The following is a 25,920-nucleotide window of genomic DNA, read 5'->3' as shown; positions in this document are numbered from 1 at the left end:
ATTTATTTCTGTTCTTTAAAACTACCATAAAATTTCTACAAATTATACTTTTATCATTTATTTATAAAACATTTAAAATTAAACTATTTTAATAATATCAATACAATTATTTAAAAAAACAAAATATTTTTTAGGATTAAAAAAATATCAATTTCAGAAAACTTCTTTTTTTTTAAATTAATATTTATAAATAATAAAGAAAAAAATAATAATAATAACTATTTAAACCTGGTTATTTTAGTAAAAATATATAGGATGTCACTATTAATCATTTTTAAACATTTACTTTAATTTTTCAGTTATATCATTTATTGTCTTTTTTTTTTACTTCGATCTATCATCCTCTATCCAAAAATATCACCATTTTAAATTCCCATGTTATTATCAAATGGTAAAATAAGCCAAATCATAATATAAAAAAGTTTTGATTTTCCCATAGGAAATAATTTTACATAGGCTTTTATTAATATTTAAATATAGTAGTCTTCTTCGGCTTTTTGAGTATCTTATTTTTATACATAAAAATAAATGAGTGCCATAAAGTTTAACAAAAGACTCTTCAATAAAAATAAAGTTTGTGTTAGTTTTTAATAGTGAATAATTGAAAGAGCGTAACATTTTAAAAAAGATATTTTACATCATAAAAATTTTGTACATTTTGTAATAAATTTAGATTTTTAATAATAAAATATTGTTAAAACATATCCTGTTTATAACCTATTATAAATTCATATTATATCTAATTATTTTATCAAAACAAAAATTAATTTAAATTTAAAAAGAATAAAAAATATTAAAGTTTTTTGTATTTATATTATAATTTTTTTTTCAAAATTTAATTTAATATATTTTCTAATATTTATTTCCTTTTTAAAGTTTTACTTCAAATTAATAAATAACTTTTAAACTAATAATTTTACATAGAATACTAGCTAATATCAAATTAACTGGTTCATATTTTTTATATATAAATATTCATTAAGTATAAAATATTAACTTATGAATTTAATTATTTTTTTTTTAATTTCTTTTTCTATCAATAAATCACAAAACACATAATTTTGTCTTATTTCATTTATTTATTATAATTTACATTAATACAATTTTATTTTGTATATTATTAATATCCTAACAAAATTTTATATATGTTTTATTAAATTATATGTTTTTTTAGAATATTTTTTTAATTATTTTATAAATTTATTAAAAATTTTATTCATTATATTATATTGTTATATTATAAAATCAAACTGGATTGGTTGCAGAAGCGTTTTGCTGCCGCTAGTCGGCTAACAAATGTTTTTTCAAATAGTCATCTTACTTATGTCGTTAATTCTCGAAGTTCAAATATAAATGATGATGATGAACGTCAACAATTAATTGTAAGATCACCACCAAGTGAAATATCAAGAAGAGAATTTGCTCATGTTCATAATTTTCATGGTTCTAGAGTAAAGGTTCGATCAAAAAGTTCTACATTAAGAAATCGAACATCGTCAAATAATTATAATAATCAACATGGGAATGGAATCTTCAATGTTAATCAGAGTCAACAAAGAAATCCTAATAGGGAACCTCGTAATTTGTTAGGAAATCAACAATACAGGGTTAGTTTATTAAAAATTTTTATTTATCATTAAATATATTTTTTTTATAATTACAAATAAATGAAAATTCTATAAATATATACTAAAAAATAATTATAAAAAAATTAAAAAAATATATTTTTTTTAAATAAGCATATATAAATGTATATGTTCTTTTTTTGTATAATTTATTTTTTGAGTAAAATGATATCATATAAAAATAATATGATTTGATGACTTAATTGATTTCAATTTAAAGTTATTTTTTAAATATAATTTAACACATACACTTTAAAAAATATTTTAAATTTTAATAGATTTATTTATAAGTTATTTATCAATAAAATAAATGCTTAGATAAAAAAAATAAAAGTTTATTAAAGCAACCATAAATTTTATTAAAATTATCATATTATCAAAAATTAAAAAAGATGTTGAGATGTTTTATATTATTTATTGACTTTATATAGGATTATTAGAATATAACAACTTTTTAAAAAAAATGTGTTCAAGTAGAATTTTAAGTATTTAGTATATATGAAAAATTTTTCTATTTTCAATAGGTATATCTTTTGAAAATGACATAAAACCACAAAATTTGTCACATTATTTGTACAGGATGTTTAAATGTTTTATTTGTAACAGGAATCATTATTTTTACTTGATTCAATCATTATATAAAAATTTTTATTTAAAAATGTTTATATTTAATGGGATAGTTTCTATTTACTTTTTTTTTTAAAATTTACATTATTTTACAATTTGTATTTCTTACACTAAGTTTTACTAAAGATTTATTTATTGACTTTAATATTATTGAATCAGTTAATTTTTATAAAACTAAAACGTTCATGATATTTTAAAATAAAAATTTCAACATATAGTTACAAAATAATTTTATCTTTACTAATTTTAATTTTTTTTTAAATTATGTTTAAATTTGTTGTTATTTATATTGTCTTATGATCAAACAAATGATAAATAATATTTTAAATTTTAAAAAATTAAAAAGTATCTTATATATAAATTTTTAATTTACCAATGTTTAAAATTGTGTAACACTTTATTTGTCTATTATACTTAATTAATTATTTTTTTGCTTTTGTCAATAATTTTTAATACACTTATTTTTATAAAAAAATATTTTAAAAATTATAAAAAAAAAAAATATTTAATTTTTTATTTCAAAATTAAATATATATTTTTTTACTTTAATTTTTAAATAATTATATATTTTTTTTATTAATATATTTATAATAAATGAAAGAATATAATTTTATTTTTATATTAATTGTATTATTATCATGAAAAAACTTTAAGGTAAAAGAAATTAAAAGTATTACTTTATTTATTATAAAAGATAAAATATTTAATTTCTTCTAATAATATATTATAAAAGAAGTATTTATTTTATTTAATTTATACAAATATAATTAAATTAGCTCTAACAATAGCACGTTTTAAAAAAATCTTTACATTTTTTTTTATCATTGATCTATTTCTTATCAAATCATGCTTTATAATGTCTATAATAAGTTTATTTTTATAGTCAACAATATATACCTTCCCTTATTTGGAGACATCATTTTTATATAATTTATAGTTTGGTTTGTTAAAGGAAATATTATTTACAAATAAAATACGTTTATTATATAAATAAAGATTATAAAAGATGATTTTATAAGTTATACAATCATTACAACAATTTTCATTTTACCATGATATTTTACCTTAAAATTATAATCATAAGATATTTTTACATACACATTTTTTTTTATAAATATAATATATGAACAAGATTTCTTTCTATAAAGATAATAATAACCAAAATTGTTTATTTAAATAGCCAAAAACAAAAAAATTAAAGTGATAAGATATAAAGGACATTCGATACTTTAAATATTACTATATAAAAGTATTTAAAAAGCTTTTGTTTTTTAAAAAAAAAAAAGTAAATTAAATATTATTTCTTTGAAACAACATTTTACGTTATTATTTAAACTAATTTAAATTCTTTTTTGCTCTTTTCCACCACCAATCACATTAAACGTTTTCATACACTTTATAAATATATTAAAAGCATATATATATATGGCTTTGTTTTATAATTAAACTAGATATTTTGAAAAGTGGTTGCTCAATTTTTAATATTTGTTGCAAATCAAAAAATGCTTCTTTTAACTTTTAATATGATATTTTAAATGCTTCATAGTCGTCTAACTTGTTGAAGGCATGTTTAAATAGTTAAAAATAAAATTATTAACAAACACTTTATTTTCCTTTACTATATATAAACAATTTTTTTTTCATACTTTGCAACACTGTTTTTACCATCTTCTATCTATCTTTAATCTTTATAATATTAACTTTTGATTAAAAATATTTCTAAATATTATTTATTTTTGATCATACATTAATCAATTAAACATATTTAGTATTATATATTAAAGAAATTTAACAAATATAAATTAATTATTTACCATTAAAACATTACTTTAAAAACAATATTATACAAATTTATTAAAAAACAATTTAAATAAAAAAAAAACCTCTAATATTATATGCATGTTATTAATAGCTTAAGAAGAATATAATAATATCTTTTCATGTTTTATAATAAATAATCAGTTGAAATTATACTATATCATACTATATATTTTTATGCTATTAAAAAAAACATTTTATTTTAAGAACAACTTACTACTTTACTTACCCAATTTAATATATCATATTAGAGTAAAAAAAAATTTATATATTATATTTAATTTTTTTTTCTTTTTTTTTTTTTTTTAAAAAAAAGAAAATAAAAAAATTTTTTTTTTACTTATTGTCAACAAATTAATATAATAAATATTTTTTGTTACTTAACATTTTATATGAATGAAACAAAATGGAAAGATAAAATATGTACCATCACGTATATCAAAGATATTTTGATATAAAATTATTTTTTTATATTTATTTTTTTTTTGCTTAAAGAACAATTATTTATTTATTTATTTTTAGTATTTACTTTTAGAATTGAATTCAGATAATAATGTAGTGTTTATCTGTATACAAGATTACATGATTTTAAACAAATATAATACTATTCTATTTGTATAATTTTTATCCACAGTAATATTATGTAATTATTCTAATTTTTTTCTGTTAAAACTTTATGTTACAAATTGAGAAGGACCAAAAATTAAAATCTTTAAACATCATTAAAATATATATATATCTCAATTAAGTATTAAATATATTAGACAATTTTTGTATAAAATTTTTTTATACAATTAAAATAACATTTAGTTATACAATATAATTTTAATAATATATCATCATACATTATCATTTTAACTTGGTTAAATAGTTTTTTTTACTAAATATTTTATTTATTACAATTATATAAATTTAAAATAAGCTTTTTTTTAAATGTACTTTTGTAAATATTAATCAAAGCAGTCTCATTTATATATAATTGAATTTATGCAAATTTTTTTTTGTTAAAAAGATACTAAAAAAAATATTTTATTATAAATTATATATAATTAAATTTTTATCTTATAATACTACTTAATAGTAAAATTTTTTAAATAATTTAAAATTATATATATATATATATATATATGAATATATATATAATACAAGATTTATTATATAAAGCAGGTTCATATTTAATTTATAATATATTTAGCACTTTTTAAATACTACATTTTATAACTTTTACTTATATTATAAAAATTCTTCTTTGTCAATCTTAATATTATATTTTTTTAAATCTTATGATTTATTTTTAATCTTCTCTTCATAAATATACAATCAGCTGTAGGAAGATAAATGTTGTCAGGAGACAATTTCAAACACACATATAATAATGCATCATTCTTTTTAATCTACGCGCACTTTATCATCTCAACAGTTTCACTTTCTTTCTCTTCCTTGATCAAAACCAGCTTTCAGTAAATATCACTCATACTTGGTGTAATTTCCTAAAGCATTTTTAGTTATATTATTAATGCTAGTTGAATCTTTTTAATATACATATATAAATATATATATATATATATATATATAATATCAACGTAATCGTTCTATTTTCAACAAAAAAAAAAGTTTTTTTCCTACATATAATATTTATTATATATGAATTTTTTTTTAAAGGTATAAGTTGTATATACATTTAAACAAATTAACGATATAATAAATAATATTATTTTAAAAGTTAATTGTTTTTTTTTTTATTTTTATTTTATATTTATTCAATTTATAATACATTTATCCTAAAAATTTTTATAAAAATTTCTACTTTTTATTTTATATTATTTTTTTTATTTTGTTTTTATGTTAAAATTAATACCAAGGGCAAAAAAAGTTTAAATATTAAAAATATATGGTCTATAAATAATTACAGTATTTTATATTGTATCATATAAATATTAAAGTATTTCATAAGGAAAAATTTATTAATATTTTTATATTTACATAAAATTGTTTTAAAAATTTTTTTTTTACCAATAATAAATCTTGGTTAAAAATCTTTTGATCAAAAAATTTTTATTTCTTTTTTTAATATCATTTTTATTTATTCTTACTTTGAGACTTTTTTTTTTACTTTACTAAAAAAGTATAAAATTATCTTCAAGCTTTACAATCTTTTTATTTAATTTATGTAAAGTTATGAATCATAATAAATTTCCTATTTAGTCAGCTGTATTTGTAATTTGATGATCATTTTTATTTTACTTTTTAATATTATTCTCAGTTGGTTTATTTTATTATCATCGTTAATCAAAGCTTGAAACTTTATAGTTCTTTTTTTTTTGTATGTTTATCAACAAATCAAAAAATGATACTGACAGTTTACACTCATTTGTTTATTCAATATATTTTAACTGTATATATCCTATTAAATTTATATAACTAAGTTAAATTGGAATTGTTTAATATTTATATATATTCGTTAAAAATATATCTGTAAAATCAGGAAATATACTAGTTTTGTTTTTACCCTTCACCTACCTATTTCTTTAATTGTAACTAGTGAGGTAGATACTTTTCTTTATATATATGCTTATTATGTAAAATGCTAACATTCAACAGACTGCGCAAGTACCTAGACATATTGCAAAAAATCTTTTGAAATATCTTTTGAATAGGATTGTACACAAACATAATTATATTATCTAGATTTAGGTAGAAGAATAATCTGGAAGCGTTTAAGAAATATATATAAAAAAAATATAGTGACAAAATATATAATATAATAAAAAAAAATATATTAGAAAATGGAACGGGAAATTGATTATGTATTATATTCATTATATCAAGTTAAAGAAAGCATATACATAATAATTAAAAATTTCCTGTACAAAAGAATATTACTTAGCTTAATATTATAAAAATGTCAACTATTTCATACAATGTGATAATGATTTATTTATCTTTTTTTCTAGAATTTAAATTTCGTTTACTTTTTTCAACATTATTTACTTGTATAAATAATATTTTATAAATTTTAAATTATATAATTATTATCAGTTAAAATTTAATTTATTATATAATTAATAATATTAAAATATTATATAATAAAATTTCTACATTTTTTATTAAATAGTTAACTTAAATACAATTGTTTTTATATATTATTTTTTTTTGTTTTGTGTTATTTGTTAATATTTGATTTTTATTAAAGTTTTTTTAATAAAAGAAATTATTAGTTTATATAGAAGATTATTAATCAATTTTTATATCTATTTTTCTTTAATCCAAATCCATTGCGTGGTATCAAATAATTTTAAACTATATTGCTTATATTTTCTGACGTTATTTTATGTACTTTATTAATACTAAATTTCAAGCATTTAAAAAAATAAAAAATATTATTGCGTAGGCTTTTTTAGCTTTTTATTTTTGATTCCCAGTTTATTAATTAACTACTTTTGCTGTAAAGATATTTCCTTTTAATAAATATTTGTATTAAAAGGTGAAAAAATATATATATATATTATGACTATAATTTTTTTTTACAGCAAAATAAACATTTTTTTCTTTCATATATTAAGTCAAAAGATTAATATTGTTAAAAAGATTAAATTGTGTTATGATATTATTATTATTATTATTATGTCTATTTATTATTCAGATGCTCTTATAAATAGCATTGTTAATGTAAAAGCAATTAACAATAAATATACAATAATTTATTACATCATTACTACTTTTGTTTTTATGATACAATTTAATATAAATATGTGTGAATTATATAGTATATTTTGTTATCACTCAAAAAAAATATATCATTTTTGATGATATATATCTATTTAATAAATTTTGATTTTATTATATTATATTTCTATATTAGATATAATTTTATAATAGAGAAAAATATTCAAGTTATTTAATGCTTTATCTATAAAATATTTTTCATGGAAATCACACTTTTTTATTCAACCATTTAAAGTGCAATTTTTCTGGGTTTTTTTTTTTAAATACAAAAAAGCAGATGACAAATAAAAATAGAGCGATTGTTATTGTGTAGTAGTTCTTTAAAATCACATGGCCTTTATGTTTACTATAATTCTTAATTAAGAAAGCAGCTTTAATGTATTGTAATAAAATAAAATAATAAGTGATATTTTTAATCATTAATAGTTTACAATATTAGTTAATATATTATGAAAAATTTCATACAAAACAAATTTTTTTTTTATTCTTTATTTAATATAGTTTTCTTATTTAAAAAAAAAAAAGAAAGTTGTTTTAATGTCATAGAATGTTGAAAATTTTGACTAATTATTATTAAAATAAAAAATGTATGACTTTTATTTATTTTAAAAATAAATTAAAAATGATCATTGACTCATCATAAAATTGTTAATTTTTTTTTCCAAGATATTTTTAGATAACGTCACTTTTTAAGTGGTTTTTATCATTATCATAGAAATAATGTATAAATAATGTTTAATATTACTTTTTTAAATTTATAATTTCTTAATGTTTTCATATTTATTGTAATTTTAACTATTTATAATGTAAAAATTCATTTTATAAAATACATCAATTAAGTTCATTAAACTTTTATTTTTATATGTTATTATTCAGCGTTAAAATAATTTTTAATTATCAAAACTTTAATACTAACAAACTTTTAAATTAATTTTATTATTTTTTTTTTTTTTTTGTTATTTTATAGAAAATATTGCGAAACGTAGGTCATGACAACATAATCATTTTTACTTTAAGACTCTTCTATTTTAATTGTTATAAAAATTTTTAAAAAGCTTTCTTTACCTTTATATTAAACAAAGAATCCTTTATACATTAATCATTTTTTGTTACGCCATATAATTTTAAAAGTATATGAAGGAAATATAACAAGCTTTAAGAGAAATAATAACAATAAAATAACTTATTGAAGATAATTTGATCATTTTATCACATTAAATTATAGTGAAAATTTTTATTTTTAACCTTCAATTGTTTAACAAAATTTTTAAATTTATTTTTTTTCCCTACTTTTATTAAATATGAATTTTCAAAAGTTTTTTTTTGTTATTATGATGGATAAGATGTACTTATAAAAATAAAATTTATATTATGGTTATTAAAATTTTTAGAATTATAATATACAAAAAAATATTAATAAATATATAACCAAAAAATCATTTCGTCATATGATATTTTACATGTTAAATTATTTCTAAACATAAATAAAAAAAAATTTATTTTAATTATACGTCAGTTAGTTTCTTTTTTACTTGAAGTTGTTATGACTAATTTTTTCATATTTTAGTATATTCGTATGATGGGACAGAGAGCATCAATGGAAGATCAAGAAGGGCAAAGAATGGATAATGATCGTAAGTTTATATAATAATTATTTTATCATATTTAACAATTTGTTACAATTGTTAATATATAAATTTATTATTTTTAATAAAATTTCCACATTTTAACATTGTAAAAAAATCATTTTATTGTCATTTTTGTAAGTTATTTATTTAGTCTAGACATTACTATTTTATATTTATATTCACAATTATAAAAAAAATTGCCATTATTTTTATTTTAAAGTATATCAATTTGATTTTGTACTTTTTATTTGCTATTGTTAAATGTGTTTTAAACAATGTCATAAAAAAAGAACTTCATAACATTTTTAAGAAAATGCAGTATCTGCATTTGTTTATCTGCGCGGGCTTTTTCTGTTTACATCAATTGCTACATATATATATATATATTTATATATATAAATATATATCATCCAAACTATAATTTCTCTATTTAACAACTTATTTTCCAACTAGCAGACTGATTTTGTTGGAGGGATGGATCCATTGTTCTTTAATAATATTTCTTTATAAAAGTTAACATTTATGTAGAAGGTTAAACTCACTGATATATTACTTTATAGATGTCATATTTCACTTATTTTTATTCGTTTTCTTTTCTTGCCACTGTATTCATTTTAAAATACGATTAAATTTGGCGCTAATATTTAAAATAAAAAAAAAATAGTTTTATAAATTTTATATATTTTAAATTGACTATCATTTATTTTTATAGAAAGAAAAAAAATTTTTCTTTTTTTTTTAAAATATTATTAATCATAATACTTAAAAGCATACAAAAATAATTTACCTATTTTTTTTTTGTTATTGAAAAAATATAAAAATATTTATTTCATTTTATAATAAAAATGTTGTTCTTTAGTTGAAAGCAAGATATACTATCAAAATAATTGTTTTTCTTATATAATAAAAATATAATTTTTGCCAGATCAGCATATTTTGTATTATAATAATGAGGCCATTTTTTTATAATAATACACTTGTTTTCATTTTATATTTTTTTGCATATTAAAGATTCCTTTTTTAAATTAAATTTTTTTTAAATATTAGATTAGAAAATATTTAATGTTATGTAGTTTCCTTTTTGAATATAATAAATGTAAAATTATGTAATGAATATATACCGGACATTGAAATCTTTTTATACACTATAATATTATTGGTTATTTTAAATAAGATAGGAAATAATGTGATCAGATAATACACGTATTTCACTTAATTTAATTGGTGAACAAAATTTTTCATTTTTACTTTCTATTATATGAAAAATATAAATTACCTTATTTACAATGACGAATTGCTTTTGTTTGATGCTTTTTATTTCTCTTTGTATTATTTTTATTTTATCATTGTATATGAATTAACTTAAATATTAGTAGAATAAATTTATCAAAATCCATTGTGATATTTACCAATATTTTAGCTAATTTTTGCATATTACAAAAATAATTTAAATGATCACAGATTTATCAAAAAAAATTATCTTATTTATATAAATTAAATGTTATTTTTTTTTTTTTTAGAAGACGGTCGTTTAGAAGAAGTTGCAGATCGTTTCTTAAACGGATACTTAGAAAATCGACCAATGTCACATCACAGATTCGCACAAGTACGTGAAAGTTTTCTTGAACTTACTTCAAGACATAATACCAGTCATAGAGGACCAATTATAAGAAGCCGTACAAAGGCCAAACGTGACAACAGAACACGATCGCCATCTTTTTTAAATGTATCTTGATTTATAATATTATTCTTAATAAATTTAATTTTATAGGAAAGTGAAGAATTTTATCATGCAGATGAATGTTGTCCAAAAAAATTTGAAATAATTATGGATTCTGAACCAGTTGAACAAAAAGTTATGGAAGAACATGCTTGGAATCCAAATGATCGATCATTAAATATTTTTGTTAAAGAAGATGATCCTTTAACGTTACATAGACATCCCGTTGCTCAGAGTACAGATTGTATTCGTGGCAAAGTCGGTTACAGTCATGGATTTCATGTTTGGAAAATTACCTGGCCACGTAGACAACGTGGTACACATGCTGTTATTGGTGTTGCTACTAAAGAAGCACGTCTTCATGCTGTTGGTTATACTTCTTTAATTGGTTCAACTTCAGACAGTTATGGTTGGGATATCGTTCGCTTGAAGTGCAGTCATGACGCTAGACATAAAGAACAATGGGACTATCCTAACAATGAATATATACCAAACGGTCTCTTTGGAGATACACAAGAAGTACCAGAATCTATATATTGTATTTTAGATATGGATGAAGGATATATGGCTTTTGCTACAGATGATAATTATTTAGGTGTTGCTTTTAGAGGCTTAAGAGGAAAAACATTGTATCCAATTGTAAGTGCAGTTTGGGGTCATTGTGAAATAACTATTGGATATATGGGTGGTTTCCCACGTAAGTAACCTTATTGTTTTGCTTTATATATTGTTGTTCTTTTTTTTTTCAGCTGAAGCACCGTCATTAATGTCAACTTGCAGACGTGTTATTCGTTCTCACCTTGGCAGAAGAAATATCAAAAATATTTATGATCTAAATTTGTCAAAATGTTGTATTGATTATTTGTTGTACAAGTAGAAAAAAAAAATTTGAATAAGTAGAAAAGATATCTATGAGTAATAATTCTGCCTAATCATCATATGTTCACTATACAATATGATTTAATCATATAACATTCCTTCAAACAAAAAAGTACTTTCTTGTATATAAACGTCCATATTCCAAAGAACTTATTGTTTTAATTTATGTGAGACGTATACTTACTAACTACATTTTAATTATCTATTTTAAACAACAATATATTTCAATTTACATTCAAATTTTTACATATTTAAAAATTATGTCTTCTGCTTTTTTTGGGGTAAATGCCGGTTAATTACCTATTAATATAAAGGAAACCACCGACATTATTTTTTATATTTGTATATTCATTTATTGTTATCACTTTATTTGATTTTTTTGTCTATAAAAACAAATTGTGTTTCAATAATTGAATGTTAATTATAATTCAATTTTTTTGTATGCCTTTTATTATTTATGTAATTGTATTATTAAAATTGAATAGTGTATATGCTAATTTTATAATATTTCAGCAAAATTCACTAATATCAAAACTTTATTCAATTTATGATTAATAAAAGGCTTGGTATTCGTCTCAAATAATCTAATTTGCCATTATATTGTATTTTCATTAAATTTTGTTAAGACGAATAAAATTAATTTGGCATTTTTTTTTATATATATTTATTTTATAATTTAAATAAAAATATGTTGCACAGATGTATTCAAGAAATATTTTTTAACACATGTCTCTCAAGCTTACTACATATTAAAATAATAAAAATAAAATATAGTAGTAAATTAAATCTTAAAAAAAGTTGTCTATCTTATATTTCTTTTAACAATTTTCAGTTATTAAAAATATATTGTTTATCAAATATCCTTACTCCTCCGTCAATACCTACACAAAATCAAGAAATATAAACATCTCAATAGTTGATTACATTTGTTAGTTATGTTAAACAAAAGTTTGTAAGTGGTATAAATTATATGCAAATACGCGTTGATATCATTGTTGAGTCATATTTTAAAGTGTTAAGTATATCTTCACAAATACTGATAATTATTTTATTGTATTGATTTTGCCTAACATATTTTAGTAATATGTTTAAATTTGTACTTCAAATTTATTATTTTCATATGTTTTTAATAATTTTTATTAATTTACATTTTTTTTTTCTTTTTAGTTCATTAATAGAAGAAACAATGGCAAACGTTCAAAGTCATTCAACATATAATCGTACTTATGAAAGAAAAATTATTGAAGAAGGTACGAAAGGTTCTCCAATAACGAATACATCAATTCTTAGTGGAATTCCTGTTATGAGTGCTATACCAGCAAGTTTCCATATTGTATGCTAATATTTTTTTTTATTATAAATAAATAAATATATAATTTTAGCAACCACATAGTTTAATTAATAATCATCAATTAAATTTTGGTGGAATAAATACTTCTACATTGTTTTCAACATCAGATAATCATTTAGAAGTTGTTTTAGATATTTCAGAATATGGTGCTGATAATATTGAAATTTCAATATCTAATAACTATATTGTTGTTAAGGCATCCCACCCAGAGAAAGAAGATCAAATGGGTTTAATATCTCGTTCATTTACTCGTAAATTTCCACTTCCAATAAATGTTAAACCTGATGGTGTTGAGTCAAATGTTACAGGAGATGGAAAATTACACATTAAGGCATTTGCCCCAAAAGATCAAAATAAAGGAGAAACAAAATCTATTCCTATTAAAATAAACAACTAATTGTGACAACAATATCTTTTTATCCTGACACAACTAAATACACATTTATTACACAAATTATTTTCAGATGCCATGAGGTACCTATTCACAAAGTCAAAAACATAAACAAAATTGCAATGGATTGTTTTTATTTTGATCTTATTATTTTATAATATTTCACAAAATAAACATTTTCAGATAACAAAATTTTTTTTTATTAAAATTTTATTATCTTGTATTAGTCTTATGATTTAAAAATAAAATTTATTTGTGCATCTCAATATTTTTTTTAATTTCTTCAACACAATTTCCTTCAAGAACAGTCTATAATTAATGAGTGAAAACTACAAAGTACACAAGATAAACTTACGATAGTGACATCATCTTTAATAAAATGAAAAGTTGGCATTACTTTTACATCATACAATTCTGCAAGATCCTCAGCTTCATCAACATCAATTTTAATAAAAACTACATCAGTATATTTCTTTGCCATTTTCTAAAATTATTTTATTCATAGTTTTCCTTTTTTTAATTACTTACAGAAAACTGAGGAGCAACTAAGTGACATGGACCACACCATGAAGCATAAAAATCAAGAACAATTAATGATCCTTTAGAAGCAGAGAAAATTTTATCTAATTCAGATTTACTGGTTACATGTTTAACGGACATTATGACTAAAAAAAATAGAAAAAAAAAATTATTAATCTTTGGAAATAATTTCTAATTAAAAGCCTCTCATAAATAACCAAGCATTAAATAATATTATAAAAACACATAATGATAGTTGCTAACGGTTACAAGAAATTTTTATACTATCAAATAATAACATTTTAATTATATAACTAATTAATTTCATATTCACAAAAGATAAATAATCATTTAAAGTTTTTATGAAAAAAATTTGTTTTTATCTCAAAATGCCTGAGAAATTTGAAAATATAAATTTGAATATGTAAATTATGGAAATAGTTAAACGTGATATTTTAAATAAAAAAAATTTAGATTAAAGATATTTATATACTTATTACATTATCAAATTAATTAAAAATTTGAAATAATTACATTAAGTATAATCACCAAACAGAAAAAGTAAAATTAGACAAAAATAATAATAAAAAATGATTAAAGTAAAAAAATTATTTTAACAAATGAAAATATTACTTAAACTGGAATTTTTATAGAAGATATTGTTTTAAAAATAATAAATTATATAAAAAAAATGTAATTCCTATGCAAATTCGTAAAAAGCCTTCTAAAAGGTTCCAAAAATAATTTTTTTTAACACAATTAAAGGTATATATATATACTAAACTATCTTATTCATCTAATTAAAAACAATAGATATTTCTGTCTTATGACAAATATAAAAAAATAATACTTTAGATAAAAATTTTATATTATAAATAGAATGAATACAAATAAAATAAAATATAAATTAATTCTACATATAGATGAGAAGTTACATTTAAAAAATTATCTTTCATATTGAAATATTTAATAAACATTTATAGTATTAAACAATGCATTAAAAACGATAAGGATAATCATTTTGTTGAAGAGATATTGCAGCAAAAAGTGAAAAAAGTGCAGCATTAGCATCTTATGTAAAATTATTGTTTCAAGTGATTTTGAGGTAAATTTAACAAAGGAGTAAAAAATGATTAGAAAAACCACATTCCGGTTAATGCTTTGAAAATAATTATTTTTAAGCAAAATATAAGCTTTTGAAATTAGTTTTCAAAATTCTTAATTTTTTTTATTTTTAATGCGTCATAACATTTTTATAAAAAAAATAATTTATAGGAAAATTATAACTCTACATTTCAAGTACTATCAGATTTCTAAATTTTATTTTATTCTTTAAATATTTAAAAAAAAACTTTTTTTTCAGCTTTTTTTGATATCAATAAAATTATTAATTAGTTATGACTTAATAAATAATTTTTGTCTTTATCCAATACTTTAATTTTTTATTAACACAGCATTACACAATAAAAAAAATATAATTGATAAAGTGACATTAATTAGTAAAATACAATATATAAAATTTTTTAAACTACACTTAATTTATTCTCTATATAATTAGAATAAAAGATAGTTATGAATTATATTAATTGAATATCACCTAAAACTGAAATTTGTTAATATTAACAATAAGTTATAATAAAATGATTTTAATATCTTATATTCCCTTGTTTTAAAAGAATTTAATATAATTAAATAGATTTAATGATTGTACCCAAACAATAATAATACTTATAAATTTTAAAAGAGTTTTTTTTTTCAATGTAATAAAGGTGTGAAAAAATATGTAGTTTTTGATGTTTTGCTAGATAAAATTAATTTCACTAAAAATTAATTTTTGGTTCTTGAGATACGGTCAAAAAAAATTTTTTTTAGTTTGGAAAAAACTATTTAAATTTAACTTTTTAAAGAAAATAAAAAAACATTTGGAGCAAATTTTGTTAAATACAATTTAAAAAAAATTTCATGAAAAAATATTGATATCTAATATATTAAGCATTAAAAAAACTATTTATTACTATTATAATATGAATTAATTTTTCTATGAATATACAAAATTTTGCAAAAAATATTTAAGATAATCTTATTAATTGTAATTATTCACGATAAAATTATTGTAAAAAAAATGTAATTTAAAATATAAGTTTCGCTAAAAAAATTGCTTTATTATTATATGAAATAAAAGTACATAAATATTACTACACTACATTCTAATATATATTTAAAAGTACAATACTCTACATTTTTAAAATATGAAAAATATATAATTTTGTATTAAATTTTTTAACGCTGTAATACATTTCAATACAATAATTAAAAAATTTTCTTATAAATTATATATAAGTACAATGATTAGTATGATTTTTGTTTCTAAAATGTAAACGAATAATAATTTAAAAAAATATTAATTAATGAGATAACATTTTTTTTGCAATTTATTTTTTTATCATTTTAAAAATTTGTTTAAACTATATTGATATATTTTGCTAGAATATCACACTGTTTCAAAAACACTTGAGACAAAAAATATAAATTATTAAGTCAATTTTTTAATATTTATAAAGCAAACAACAAAAAAAAGATTAAAAAAATGAAAGTAAAAGAACAAAATAAAAATCAACAATGCGTTGAAAATGTCTTAAAATATTTTTATTTTTTTTTCTAAAAAGTAATATCCATATCCCATATAAACGAGAAATGAGTTATGGAAATTTTTTTTAATTTTTAAATTTTGAATAACTTTTTCTGATAGAAAAAGTCACTGATGACGAAAACAGCATTCATTGTTAATAAATGCTTTTTTAGAGATATTGTAGCAAAAAGAGTTTTAATAGCAAGTACTACAAAATGATCATTTTAAAGCAAAATTTGATTAAAAGTAAAAAATTGCTAAAAAAACGTTTTAGATAAAATCTTTTCAAAAAAATAAATTTTAAGGATAAAAATAAAGTTTTGAAACTTTAAAAAATTTATAACTTTCTCGAAAATGGACTTATTAAAAAAGCGAGTTTTAAGCAATTTTGTTATCTTCATTTTGACTACTTTATCGTTTTTACAATTTTATCCGTTCTTGAGTTGGTTTTCATAATGCAAAATTTTTATGTATTTTTTTAATTTGACAGATAATAACTTTATGAAAATTATTTTTTTAATGTAATGATAAGATATGAATTATGCAGTATTTGATGTTCTTTTGAATCAGATAACTTTTATCATAAACGAACAATTCTTTTCTTAAGATAATCTCAAAAACATATTTTTTAATAATTAACTTTTTGACATTTTATTTATATCAGCAAAGAATTAAACTTATTTTTAAAAACAATATTTATAAAAAACAGTAATTTTTAATTATTTATATAAATCATAAATATATTATTATTAAATCATTAAATAAATAATTAATAAATATATATTATAAAAAATTAAAAAAAAGATGTATATAATAAAAAAATCTTTATTCTAAGTGTATTTATATTTTAAAAAATATGAGTAAAAATATTTTTTGAAAATATATAGAAACTTTTACCTATTTTTTATCAAAAATGTTTCAAATTATAAAAAAAATAAAGCAACGGTGCTAATAATAATATAGCAAAAAAATAAGATTAAGGTTTATTTCTTGTATTATTTATAGAAAAGGATTTTCTTAAGATTTTATTTTATAAACGCCTATGAAAATTATTTTAAAATATTAGAATTAAAATATACATTAACTACAATACTTACCTCCTATACTTTAGAAGAAACTTATACTCCCTAGATTACAAATTTCAAAATAAAAAAACAAGATCTTAGAATAGGTTTTTCAAATCTATAATAAAATTAATTAGAAATAAAATTTAGACGTAACAAGCTGATTATATGAATCAATTAAATACACTTCTTATAAAGTGAATAGTTCTTTAAATAGATAAAAAATTATGACTAAAACCATTACGCGATGATTACTTTTTTTACTATATAATAAAAATTTAATTACTGTTCAAAATGAATTTGATATAAAAAAACGTAACAAAATTTAATAATTTAAAAATATTAATACTTATCATATATATTTAACAAAATTAATTATAGCTTTTTTTCTTTTCCAAAATTTCTGTGTATATCAAAAAAATTTAAAAAAAAGAAAAATTTATAAAATCAAAATTAAAAACATTATTCTTTTCTTTAAAATTGTTTTAATTTTAAAATAATTTTATCCCATCATCTTAAAAAGCGTGAGTGAAAACACGAGTTACATTAAAAAAGCCCGTGAAAAAATGCGTCCGAAAAACGTGCTTTTTTAATATATAAATTTACTTTAATTTTTTAATTAAAAATTTCCATATTTGTATTATTTTATTAAAAAAAAAATTTATCTTTATTTAAAAAAAATAATAATTAATTAAAAACATTGTTCTATATATGCTTTTAAAAAAATGAAAAAAATAAGTTCTAAAAAATTTAAGGGATATTTGAATTTTTATATGGAATCTTAACTAATTTCATAAAAAGAATTGAAAAGTCTATAGTTTCAATGATTATGCCTTTCGAACTAGCGTGTGCTAATCACGCAATTGTAATTTAAATATATATAATTAGTATTATTTCAGGTAAAAATAAATAATTTGAAAAATAACTTTTTAAGGTCATAATTTATATTTGTATAAATAAAATAAAAATTTTATATTACTGTTTAATGCCAATAATATTTTTTGTTATGAAGAAAATTTTAAATGCGTTTTTAAAAACAATCTATTATGTAAATATTGAAAAGAAAATATAAAAGAAATTTAATAATTATATAAGAAAATAATATTAGTGCATAAAAATATAAATAATTTCTTTTTTATTTTTATTGTTTAAATAATATAAAAAAATTTTTTTGAATTGAATGTAAAAAAAATAATAAAAATTTTATAATGATTAAAGAAAGTGCTTTTTTTGCTGTCAAAACTAAAAGCAACTAAATTTAATTTAGTATTTACCTTGAAATACTAGAAAGAATATAATTTTTAATAATAAAAATTGTTTTAATAAAGTTTACTGTACTGATGCCTCGATAAATATTTTATTTGGCTTAATGTTTACAATAAAAAATTATTATCAATATAATATTAAGTCATTTGAAAAGTTCTCGGATACACTATTAAAGAACTAATATTTTGGTCTGGTAATATCACTGTAAATCAACATATTTCCTTCCATCTTAATGCATTTTTTCTATTAAAATTCTGATGCTTCATTTTTTTTTTTGAAAATGATTAGGTTCAAGATCTTTAAAATAACTATATATCCGCTCTTTAAGGTTTTTTTTGACAAAAATAATCTTTACTTAGATATTTGTTGACTTAAAAAATATAAATCTGTTGAATGAAGCAATTATGCGTAATTCAATTGTAAAATTTTTTTCATTGAAGCAAAAAATGTTTAAAATATTTTTGATCAAACATCGGTAAATTTTTCATCAACATATTAATTGGCATTTTCTTGTCTAATCACATAAAATAAAATTTTTCGTCCACGAAAAGTGTTTTGCACAATAAATTTTTTTTTTCATATGCCTTCAAAGACCCCACTTTTTCACATGTAAAAATTAACATAATACAATACATTTATTATTTTCTGCTTTTATTGTTAATATGAATGATACCTATTTAAAAATAAAATGTTTATGTCAAAACATATTAAATTCATATATTCTTCGTTTTTAATATAACTATACAAAAAATTCATAGCGTAAACATTCTGTTCATCATTTTTTAAACGATGTGTTTGTCTGATAATGAACATGAAAAAAAAATAATAAAAATTATCTCATTTTTTTAAAATATTGATTATATTTAAATTTGATAAATTTCTTTATTTCGTACCTTTTTCGAATATATATAATTAATAAAAATACAAGATTTTATAACAATTTTTCTAACATTTTACTTATAAATTGTACAAAAAAATGAATGCAAATGTATTTTATAAAATTTACAAACAAATAATCTTTTACTAAAAATTGTAAATATAAATAAAAAAATAATACTTTACTTTTAAAAAATCAACTTAACAAAGTGATATATTATTTTTACGATTTGTCACCATTTTATTAATTAAATTAAACTGAAATGAAATGAAAGAAAATATTTTAACATATTCTTTAAAATTTTTCTAATGCCAAATAAATTTCTAAATTTTTTGAATTTATAGCAATAATCTTTAAGAATTTATAATACTATTTGAGTATTGTGAATATAGTGGAAAATAGCTGTTTTTCATAACCGGATCAGGTGGTTGCAAAAGATGCAAAAAGAATTGTGATAACAGATAATAAGTTTAAGAGATTTGATAACAAAATTAAATCAAAGAAAATTGGACTTTTTTTTTGAATTTGAGACCTTTAAAGGTGGTATTTAAAGGAAAATAAGTGAGCGTGATAAAAGTAAAATTTGAAAAAATCTGAAAATTATAAAGTGTTCTTCTATTGTTAAAAGTAATTATGCTATTATTTATTTTAGTTATTGTTTTTTTATATAATTAATTGTTAATAAATATACTTATATAATGTTTCCATGTAATTTAATATTTTATCAGTATCATTAAAAAAATTTTTTTTTACTTGCATAAATAAGAGATTAGGCTTAATTTTAGAGTCACTGACGTACTTCAATTTTTTTTTTAAATATGAATATTATATATATGTATAATTTTTTTTTTAAATTACAATAATAATTTAATAAAATTTTCATACTAAAAAAATAAATAGATAAAAAAAAAAGAAATTATTAAAAAAATTTTTTAAAAAATATTTTAAAAAAAATCTACTATCAACTTTCTTAATTCAAATGTCACGTATGTATTTAAAATTTTTCTTGAAAAATTGAACATTAAATATGTGCATATTTTTTTAAAAAATACAATAATAATTTAATATTATTTATTAATTTTTTTTGCTTTTAATTAACTATCAAATATTCAAATTACCATACATTTAAAACACGTTTCTTGAAAAACTCGAGCAATCCGGAACAAACATTTTTGCAACATCCCAATTTTATATGTTTAAATAATGTACCTAGGTGAAGTATAACCTGAGGTAAAATTTTAGCCTCATAGCTCTTTCGTGCGCGACAGTAGAGCATTTTGTTTGCAAGTGTATTTTTTTATTTTTCTAAGTGTATATCATTAATATGCATATGAAAACATGACTTTCAATACCTCATTTTTCACCATTTTTCATGATCATTTTAACTAACTAAATAGAATTAAAAAATTTCTCAATATAAAAATAAATTGAGCTTGAAAGTCATCAAAATTGAAGACCCTTTTATTTGGAAATATTAAAAATGAATTCAGCGTTTTTAAAAACTCTCAGATACACTTTCACCATTTTTATTTTTCAAGGAGAAAAAAGATATTTATAAAAAAATTTTAAAAAAAAAACACTTGTAAAAGCTTAGTTTTTTTAGCACTGTTATATTTATCTTTTAAAATATTTATTAAATAAGTCTTTTAAAAAGAATGTTTTACATAATTTTTGACTAAAAAAAATTATTCTTTAGTTACAAGGTTTAAATATCAATAACCAAAAAAATAATATTTTACATTGCTTTATTAATATATAAGTTATTTTTACTTAGTTTACTTTTTTCTACTATATCTTTATTGTTATAAAAACAAATTTGTTGATAAAAATTATAAAAATATTTAGAAAAGCATTTTCAATCATTAAATATTTATATTAAGTAAATTAAAAAACTTTATTATTTATAATATTTTGTTTCTTTAACAGTAAAGCTGTATTTTGATACTTTTTTTTTAAAAAGAACAAAAAGATGTAATAATAAATATTTTTTTCTATAAAAAAATTTAAACATTAAACTTTTTTAAAAACCCTATTTTTTAACTTAATAATAAAACTAAATATTTAGCAGTTTTGTTCAAAAAATGATCTAGATAAATTTTTGAAACTTTAATATTTCAAATATAAAGTATAAAATAAAATTATGAAATAGTGTTGTTTAAAAATATCAAATAAAAGTTTATTTTATAAGAGAATGTTTATCTTTGTTAAGTAATGTGTCAATTTTATCTAAGATAAAAATATATATTTTAAAGAGTTAATATAAAAAAATGATAAATTAAAAAAATTATAGTTTATAAAAAATATATAAAAATAAAAACATTCTTCATATAAAGAATCGTTGCTTGGTGTTAAAGTTTATTTTAAAAATTTTGATATATTCTTTCTATAAAAATGGAATGCTATTTTAATGTTCAACATTTATCATCATTTGAAAATGGTACAAGACAATTATGTGCGTCAATGGTTTCAATTGATTGCCAAAAAAGAAATAATAAATTACATAGGTAACTTATTTTTTAATATATAGATTATTTTTTTAGTTTACAAAAAATAGAAACAATTGCAAAAGTTAATGATTTGTTTGGAGCACATAATAAAGTAGATTTGCTGATGCAAAGAGATGAAGGAAATTTTGACATTGATTAGAGCAAAGGAACTCCAGAAAATTTAAAAAAATTATTTGTTTGCGAAAATCATGTTAAAGAACTTCTTACTGATTATGATAAAAGAAGTTATAAACACGTAAAAAAAGAATCTTTTAGAAACGAATCTGTTTTTCGTTGTACTATTCCAATAAATACTTTTGGTGTTCATGAATTTGATAAAGGAAGAAGAGTAACTAAACGTTGAATTCTAATATGTGTAAAAAATTTTAAGAAAACACAAGTGCGTGTTACGCACACGATTGCCTGCAATGCATCTTTTTTGTAAGCTATAGTTTTTTTCTATTTTATCCATAAAATTAATTGAAATAATAATTTGTAACCATCTAATTTGCCATAAAATATGACATAATTTTTGCTAGCAAAAAGAACTTGAATAATGCTACGTCATTCATTTGTACCAATTTCATTATAAACTACATTTTTAATTTCCATATGCCATTTTATCTGCATCTCATTACAATCAAATAAATTTGGTATTTCTAAGTTAGTTTCAATGGCTTTGCCTTCATTACAATTATAAAAATATGGTTCATTTTTACTAATAATATTTTTTTCCAATGGTTCAATTTCTTGACTAAAATATGAAGAAATTAATGTTTGTTAAAATAATAAAATAATAGTAAATTATTTGAAAATTAAAGTATTTATAGTAAAAAATTTTATTGATAGTTTTATAACTAAAAATGTAACAAAATTATTTTAATTATAAAATTTAGTTATTATACTAAATTAAATTAAATTAATTTATATTACTTCCAAATATTTATTGTATCATCTCGTAAATAATATTTCCAATAGCTGTCATACAGATTGTCAATAAAAGACCGGATTTAATCGTAACATAAATAAAAAATGTAAACGTCATTTTTTATATTTTTTTTAATAATAATATTAAAAAAAATTATCTGAAATTTTTTAAAAAATTAGTTAATTAATATATTTCTATAAATTATGCAATTTTATATAATTATTAATAAAAAACAATAAAAAAGTTATCACAATAAATTTTAAAATGTGATCAAAATAGTTTTAAGAAATAAATAATAATTTTATATTATACTAAAATGTTAACATAAATGCAGTTAACTAAAATAAAACTGTTAATAATTTATTATAAATTTAAAAAGTAAGTATAATCTTTCATTTCATTTACTCCTTTTATATAGAATAAAATGAAAACAAAATATCTAGTCACAAAAATATTTATCATTTTTATATTGTATTATTACACTTTATTTATAAAATACATTTATTTGATGCATGACAATGTTGAATTTTGTTTAAAACATTTAATTGAATATTTAAAGCATTTTATTGAGTTAAAACAAATCTGTTTATTTAGAAATATTTTAAACATTTATATTTTAGAAATAATCTCAAAATATTTTTGACATTCTATTTTTTGAATATAATTTCTTTATAATAATATCTACTTAACATTTTAAAGTTTTAAAAAATATTTAAAGTTTATCTAATGTAGTTTAAAGTATATAAAATAATTTTTGATATTATCCATAATTTTTTGATAGAAATTTTGTTATATATACAACACATTTTGATTTTTTGTAACATTTATTTCAAATTATGTATAATATGATTTATGATGTATAAAATTTATTTTGATAAAATGTAATTTTGCTATACATACAACTAACATTAACTATTCTTAAATTTTAAGAGTATATAGAGAATAGTTTAAATAATGTTAAATAATGTTTCATATTATCTTTAATTTTTTGTTATCTTTAAAATTTATATAATGTGATTTTAAGACATATAAAATATTTTTGAAAATTACTTTAAAAATTTTTTTATATACAATTTTGTAAATTAATAGACAAATTATAATTAAAATATTAGATAAATAAATCTTTAATTATATATACTGATATTTATCCTTTACATATATAGCTATAAAAAAACAATTAGTGTAAAAAATAATTTATTTTCTTTTAAATTTATGATAAATTATAAAATCTAAAAATAAAATAATATAAAATTATAATTAATTAATTTTTCATGAACTTTTACATTCTCATTATTCTTTGATAAATATCTTTTCTTTTTTTTAAAGAATACAATAAATTTTCTTGTCAATTATTAAGAAGTAGAAAAAAAAAATACTTTTGATTTGCAACTAAAAATTGAAAATTTATATTTTAAATATTTATGTTGATATTAGTATTGAATAAAAGCTTTAAAACTTTGATTGTCTAAAGAGAAAAAAAAATTCTTTTAAAAAATAACATTTATACATTCACAAATAAGACTTTTTGTAACATATTTTTATGTTGATATTTTTCTTTGAATATTTTTTGTTCAATATCTCAAGAATGGAACGTCTGTTTTCAGTGAAGATTATCTCATTCTAAAGAGAATCAGATGCTGCATCAATTGTCTTTCCATTGTTATGTTTAAATAATTACGTTTTAAAAAGTTATTACCAAAAGAATATAAAGACACAAAATTGATAAAAATATTAAAATAATTTTTTACACTTTTCTAAGGATATCTGGAGAACGGAAATTGATATAGATATGGCATAACAGTCAAAATGTAGAGAAAAAAAATTCTCCAGGAGTATTTTTTTTTTATTTTTTTAATAAATTTTTTTTTTTAAAAATTATAGTTTTAAAAATTTTAAATTTTATACCTAACTTTAGATTATCATATCTCACTTTAATATTCATCTTTTTGAAAAAATAAGACCGGAAACGTTTTATCCGACCTTTTTACCTTTGTATCAAATTTTACTATAAAAACTCATGAAATTATAATGTTGCAGCAAATTAAGCTATTGCAACTTTTGCTGCAATATCTATATGAAGACGCAATTTTTTTTAAAAATTATTAAACTTTTCGTAATTAACGCAATTTTTACCTTTGGAAAGATTAAGAAAAAAATTTTCTTACTCTATTCTCGTCTATATATTTTTTAGAATTTATTTGTAAATTTATTATTCTTCATTCTACATAAAAAAAAATAATATAAAGAAATATGTTCAAAAATAATATTTTCTAACATATGCACTTAATTATGTGCAAAAAAATGTATACATCGTAGATTACTGTATTTTTTTTTCAACAAGACAAAATTTTACATATATTTCTATACTTTACATTTTAATGTAAAA

General features: G+C 18.2%; 5 protein-coding genes across 5 annotated transcripts; 3 read left to right on the top strand and 2 right to left on the bottom strand.

The window, feature by feature from the left end:
* Nucleotides 1-528: 528 nt before the first annotated feature.
* Nucleotides 529-12,021, top strand: SRAE_X000249400 (SOCS protein, C-terminal domain and B30.2/SPRY domain and SPla/RYanodine receptor SPRY domain and Concanavalin A-like lectin/glucanases superfamily domain and SPla/RYanodine receptor subgroup domain-containing protein; the record flags this gene model as incomplete). Its single annotated transcript, XM_024645778.1, has 6 exons — nt 529-573; nt 1,269-1,607; nt 9,364-9,430; nt 10,945-11,150; nt 11,196-11,841; nt 11,894-12,021. The coding sequence occupies 6 exons, from the start codon at nt 529-531 to the stop codon at nt 12,019-12,021; spliced, it is 1,431 nt and encodes a 476-aa protein (XP_024500027.1).
* Nucleotides 12,022-12,958: 937 nt separating this feature from the next.
* On the top strand, nt 12,959-13,771 carry SRAE_X000249300 (Protein lethal(2)essential for life; the record flags this gene model as incomplete). Its single annotated transcript, XM_024645777.1, has 3 exons — nt 12,959-12,975; nt 13,191-13,356; nt 13,406-13,771. The coding sequence occupies 3 exons, from the start codon at nt 12,959-12,961 to the stop codon at nt 13,769-13,771; spliced, it is 549 nt and encodes a 182-aa protein (XP_024500026.1).
* Nucleotides 13,772-14,014: 243 nt separating this feature from the next.
* On the bottom strand, nt 14,015-14,425 carry SRAE_X000249200 (Thioredoxin family and Thioredoxin-like fold domain and Thioredoxin domain-containing protein; the record flags this gene model as incomplete). The annotated part of the gene is made up of 3 exons (XM_024645776.1): nt 14,015-14,074; nt 14,121-14,249; nt 14,294-14,425. 3 exons carry the CDS (start codon nt 14,423-14,425, stop codon nt 14,015-14,017), a joined length of 321 nt encoding a protein of 106 aa, XP_024500025.1.
* An 8,086-nt stretch (nt 14,426-22,511) lies between these two features.
* On the top strand, nt 22,512-22,766 carry SRAE_X000249100 (Hypothetical protein; the record flags this gene model as incomplete). Its single annotated transcript, XM_024645775.1, has 2 exons — nt 22,512-22,624; nt 22,661-22,766. The coding sequence occupies 2 exons, from the start codon at nt 22,512-22,514 to the stop codon at nt 22,764-22,766; spliced, it is 219 nt and encodes a 72-aa protein (XP_024500024.1).
* A 499-nt stretch (nt 22,767-23,265) lies between these two features.
* On the bottom strand, nt 23,266-23,651 carry SRAE_X000249000 (Hypothetical protein; the record flags this gene model as incomplete). The annotated part of the gene is given in 3 exon segments (XM_024645773.1): nt 23,266-23,360; nt 23,378-23,463; nt 23,563-23,651. The coding sequence occupies 3 exon segments, from the start codon at nt 23,649-23,651 to the stop codon at nt 23,266-23,268; spliced, it is 270 nt and encodes an 89-aa protein (XP_024500023.1).
* Nucleotides 23,652-25,920: the final 2,269 nt, after the last annotated feature.

This window comes from Strongyloides ratti, scaffold srae_chrx_scaffold0000008 (assembly GCF_001040885.1).
Source record: "Strongyloides ratti genome assembly S_ratti_ED321, scaffold srae_chrx_scaffold0000008".
NCBI classification, from domain to species: Eukaryota; Metazoa; Nematoda; class Chromadorea; order Rhabditida; family Strongyloididae; genus Strongyloides; species Strongyloides ratti.
This window is presented reverse-complemented; position numbering and strand designations above follow the sequence as displayed.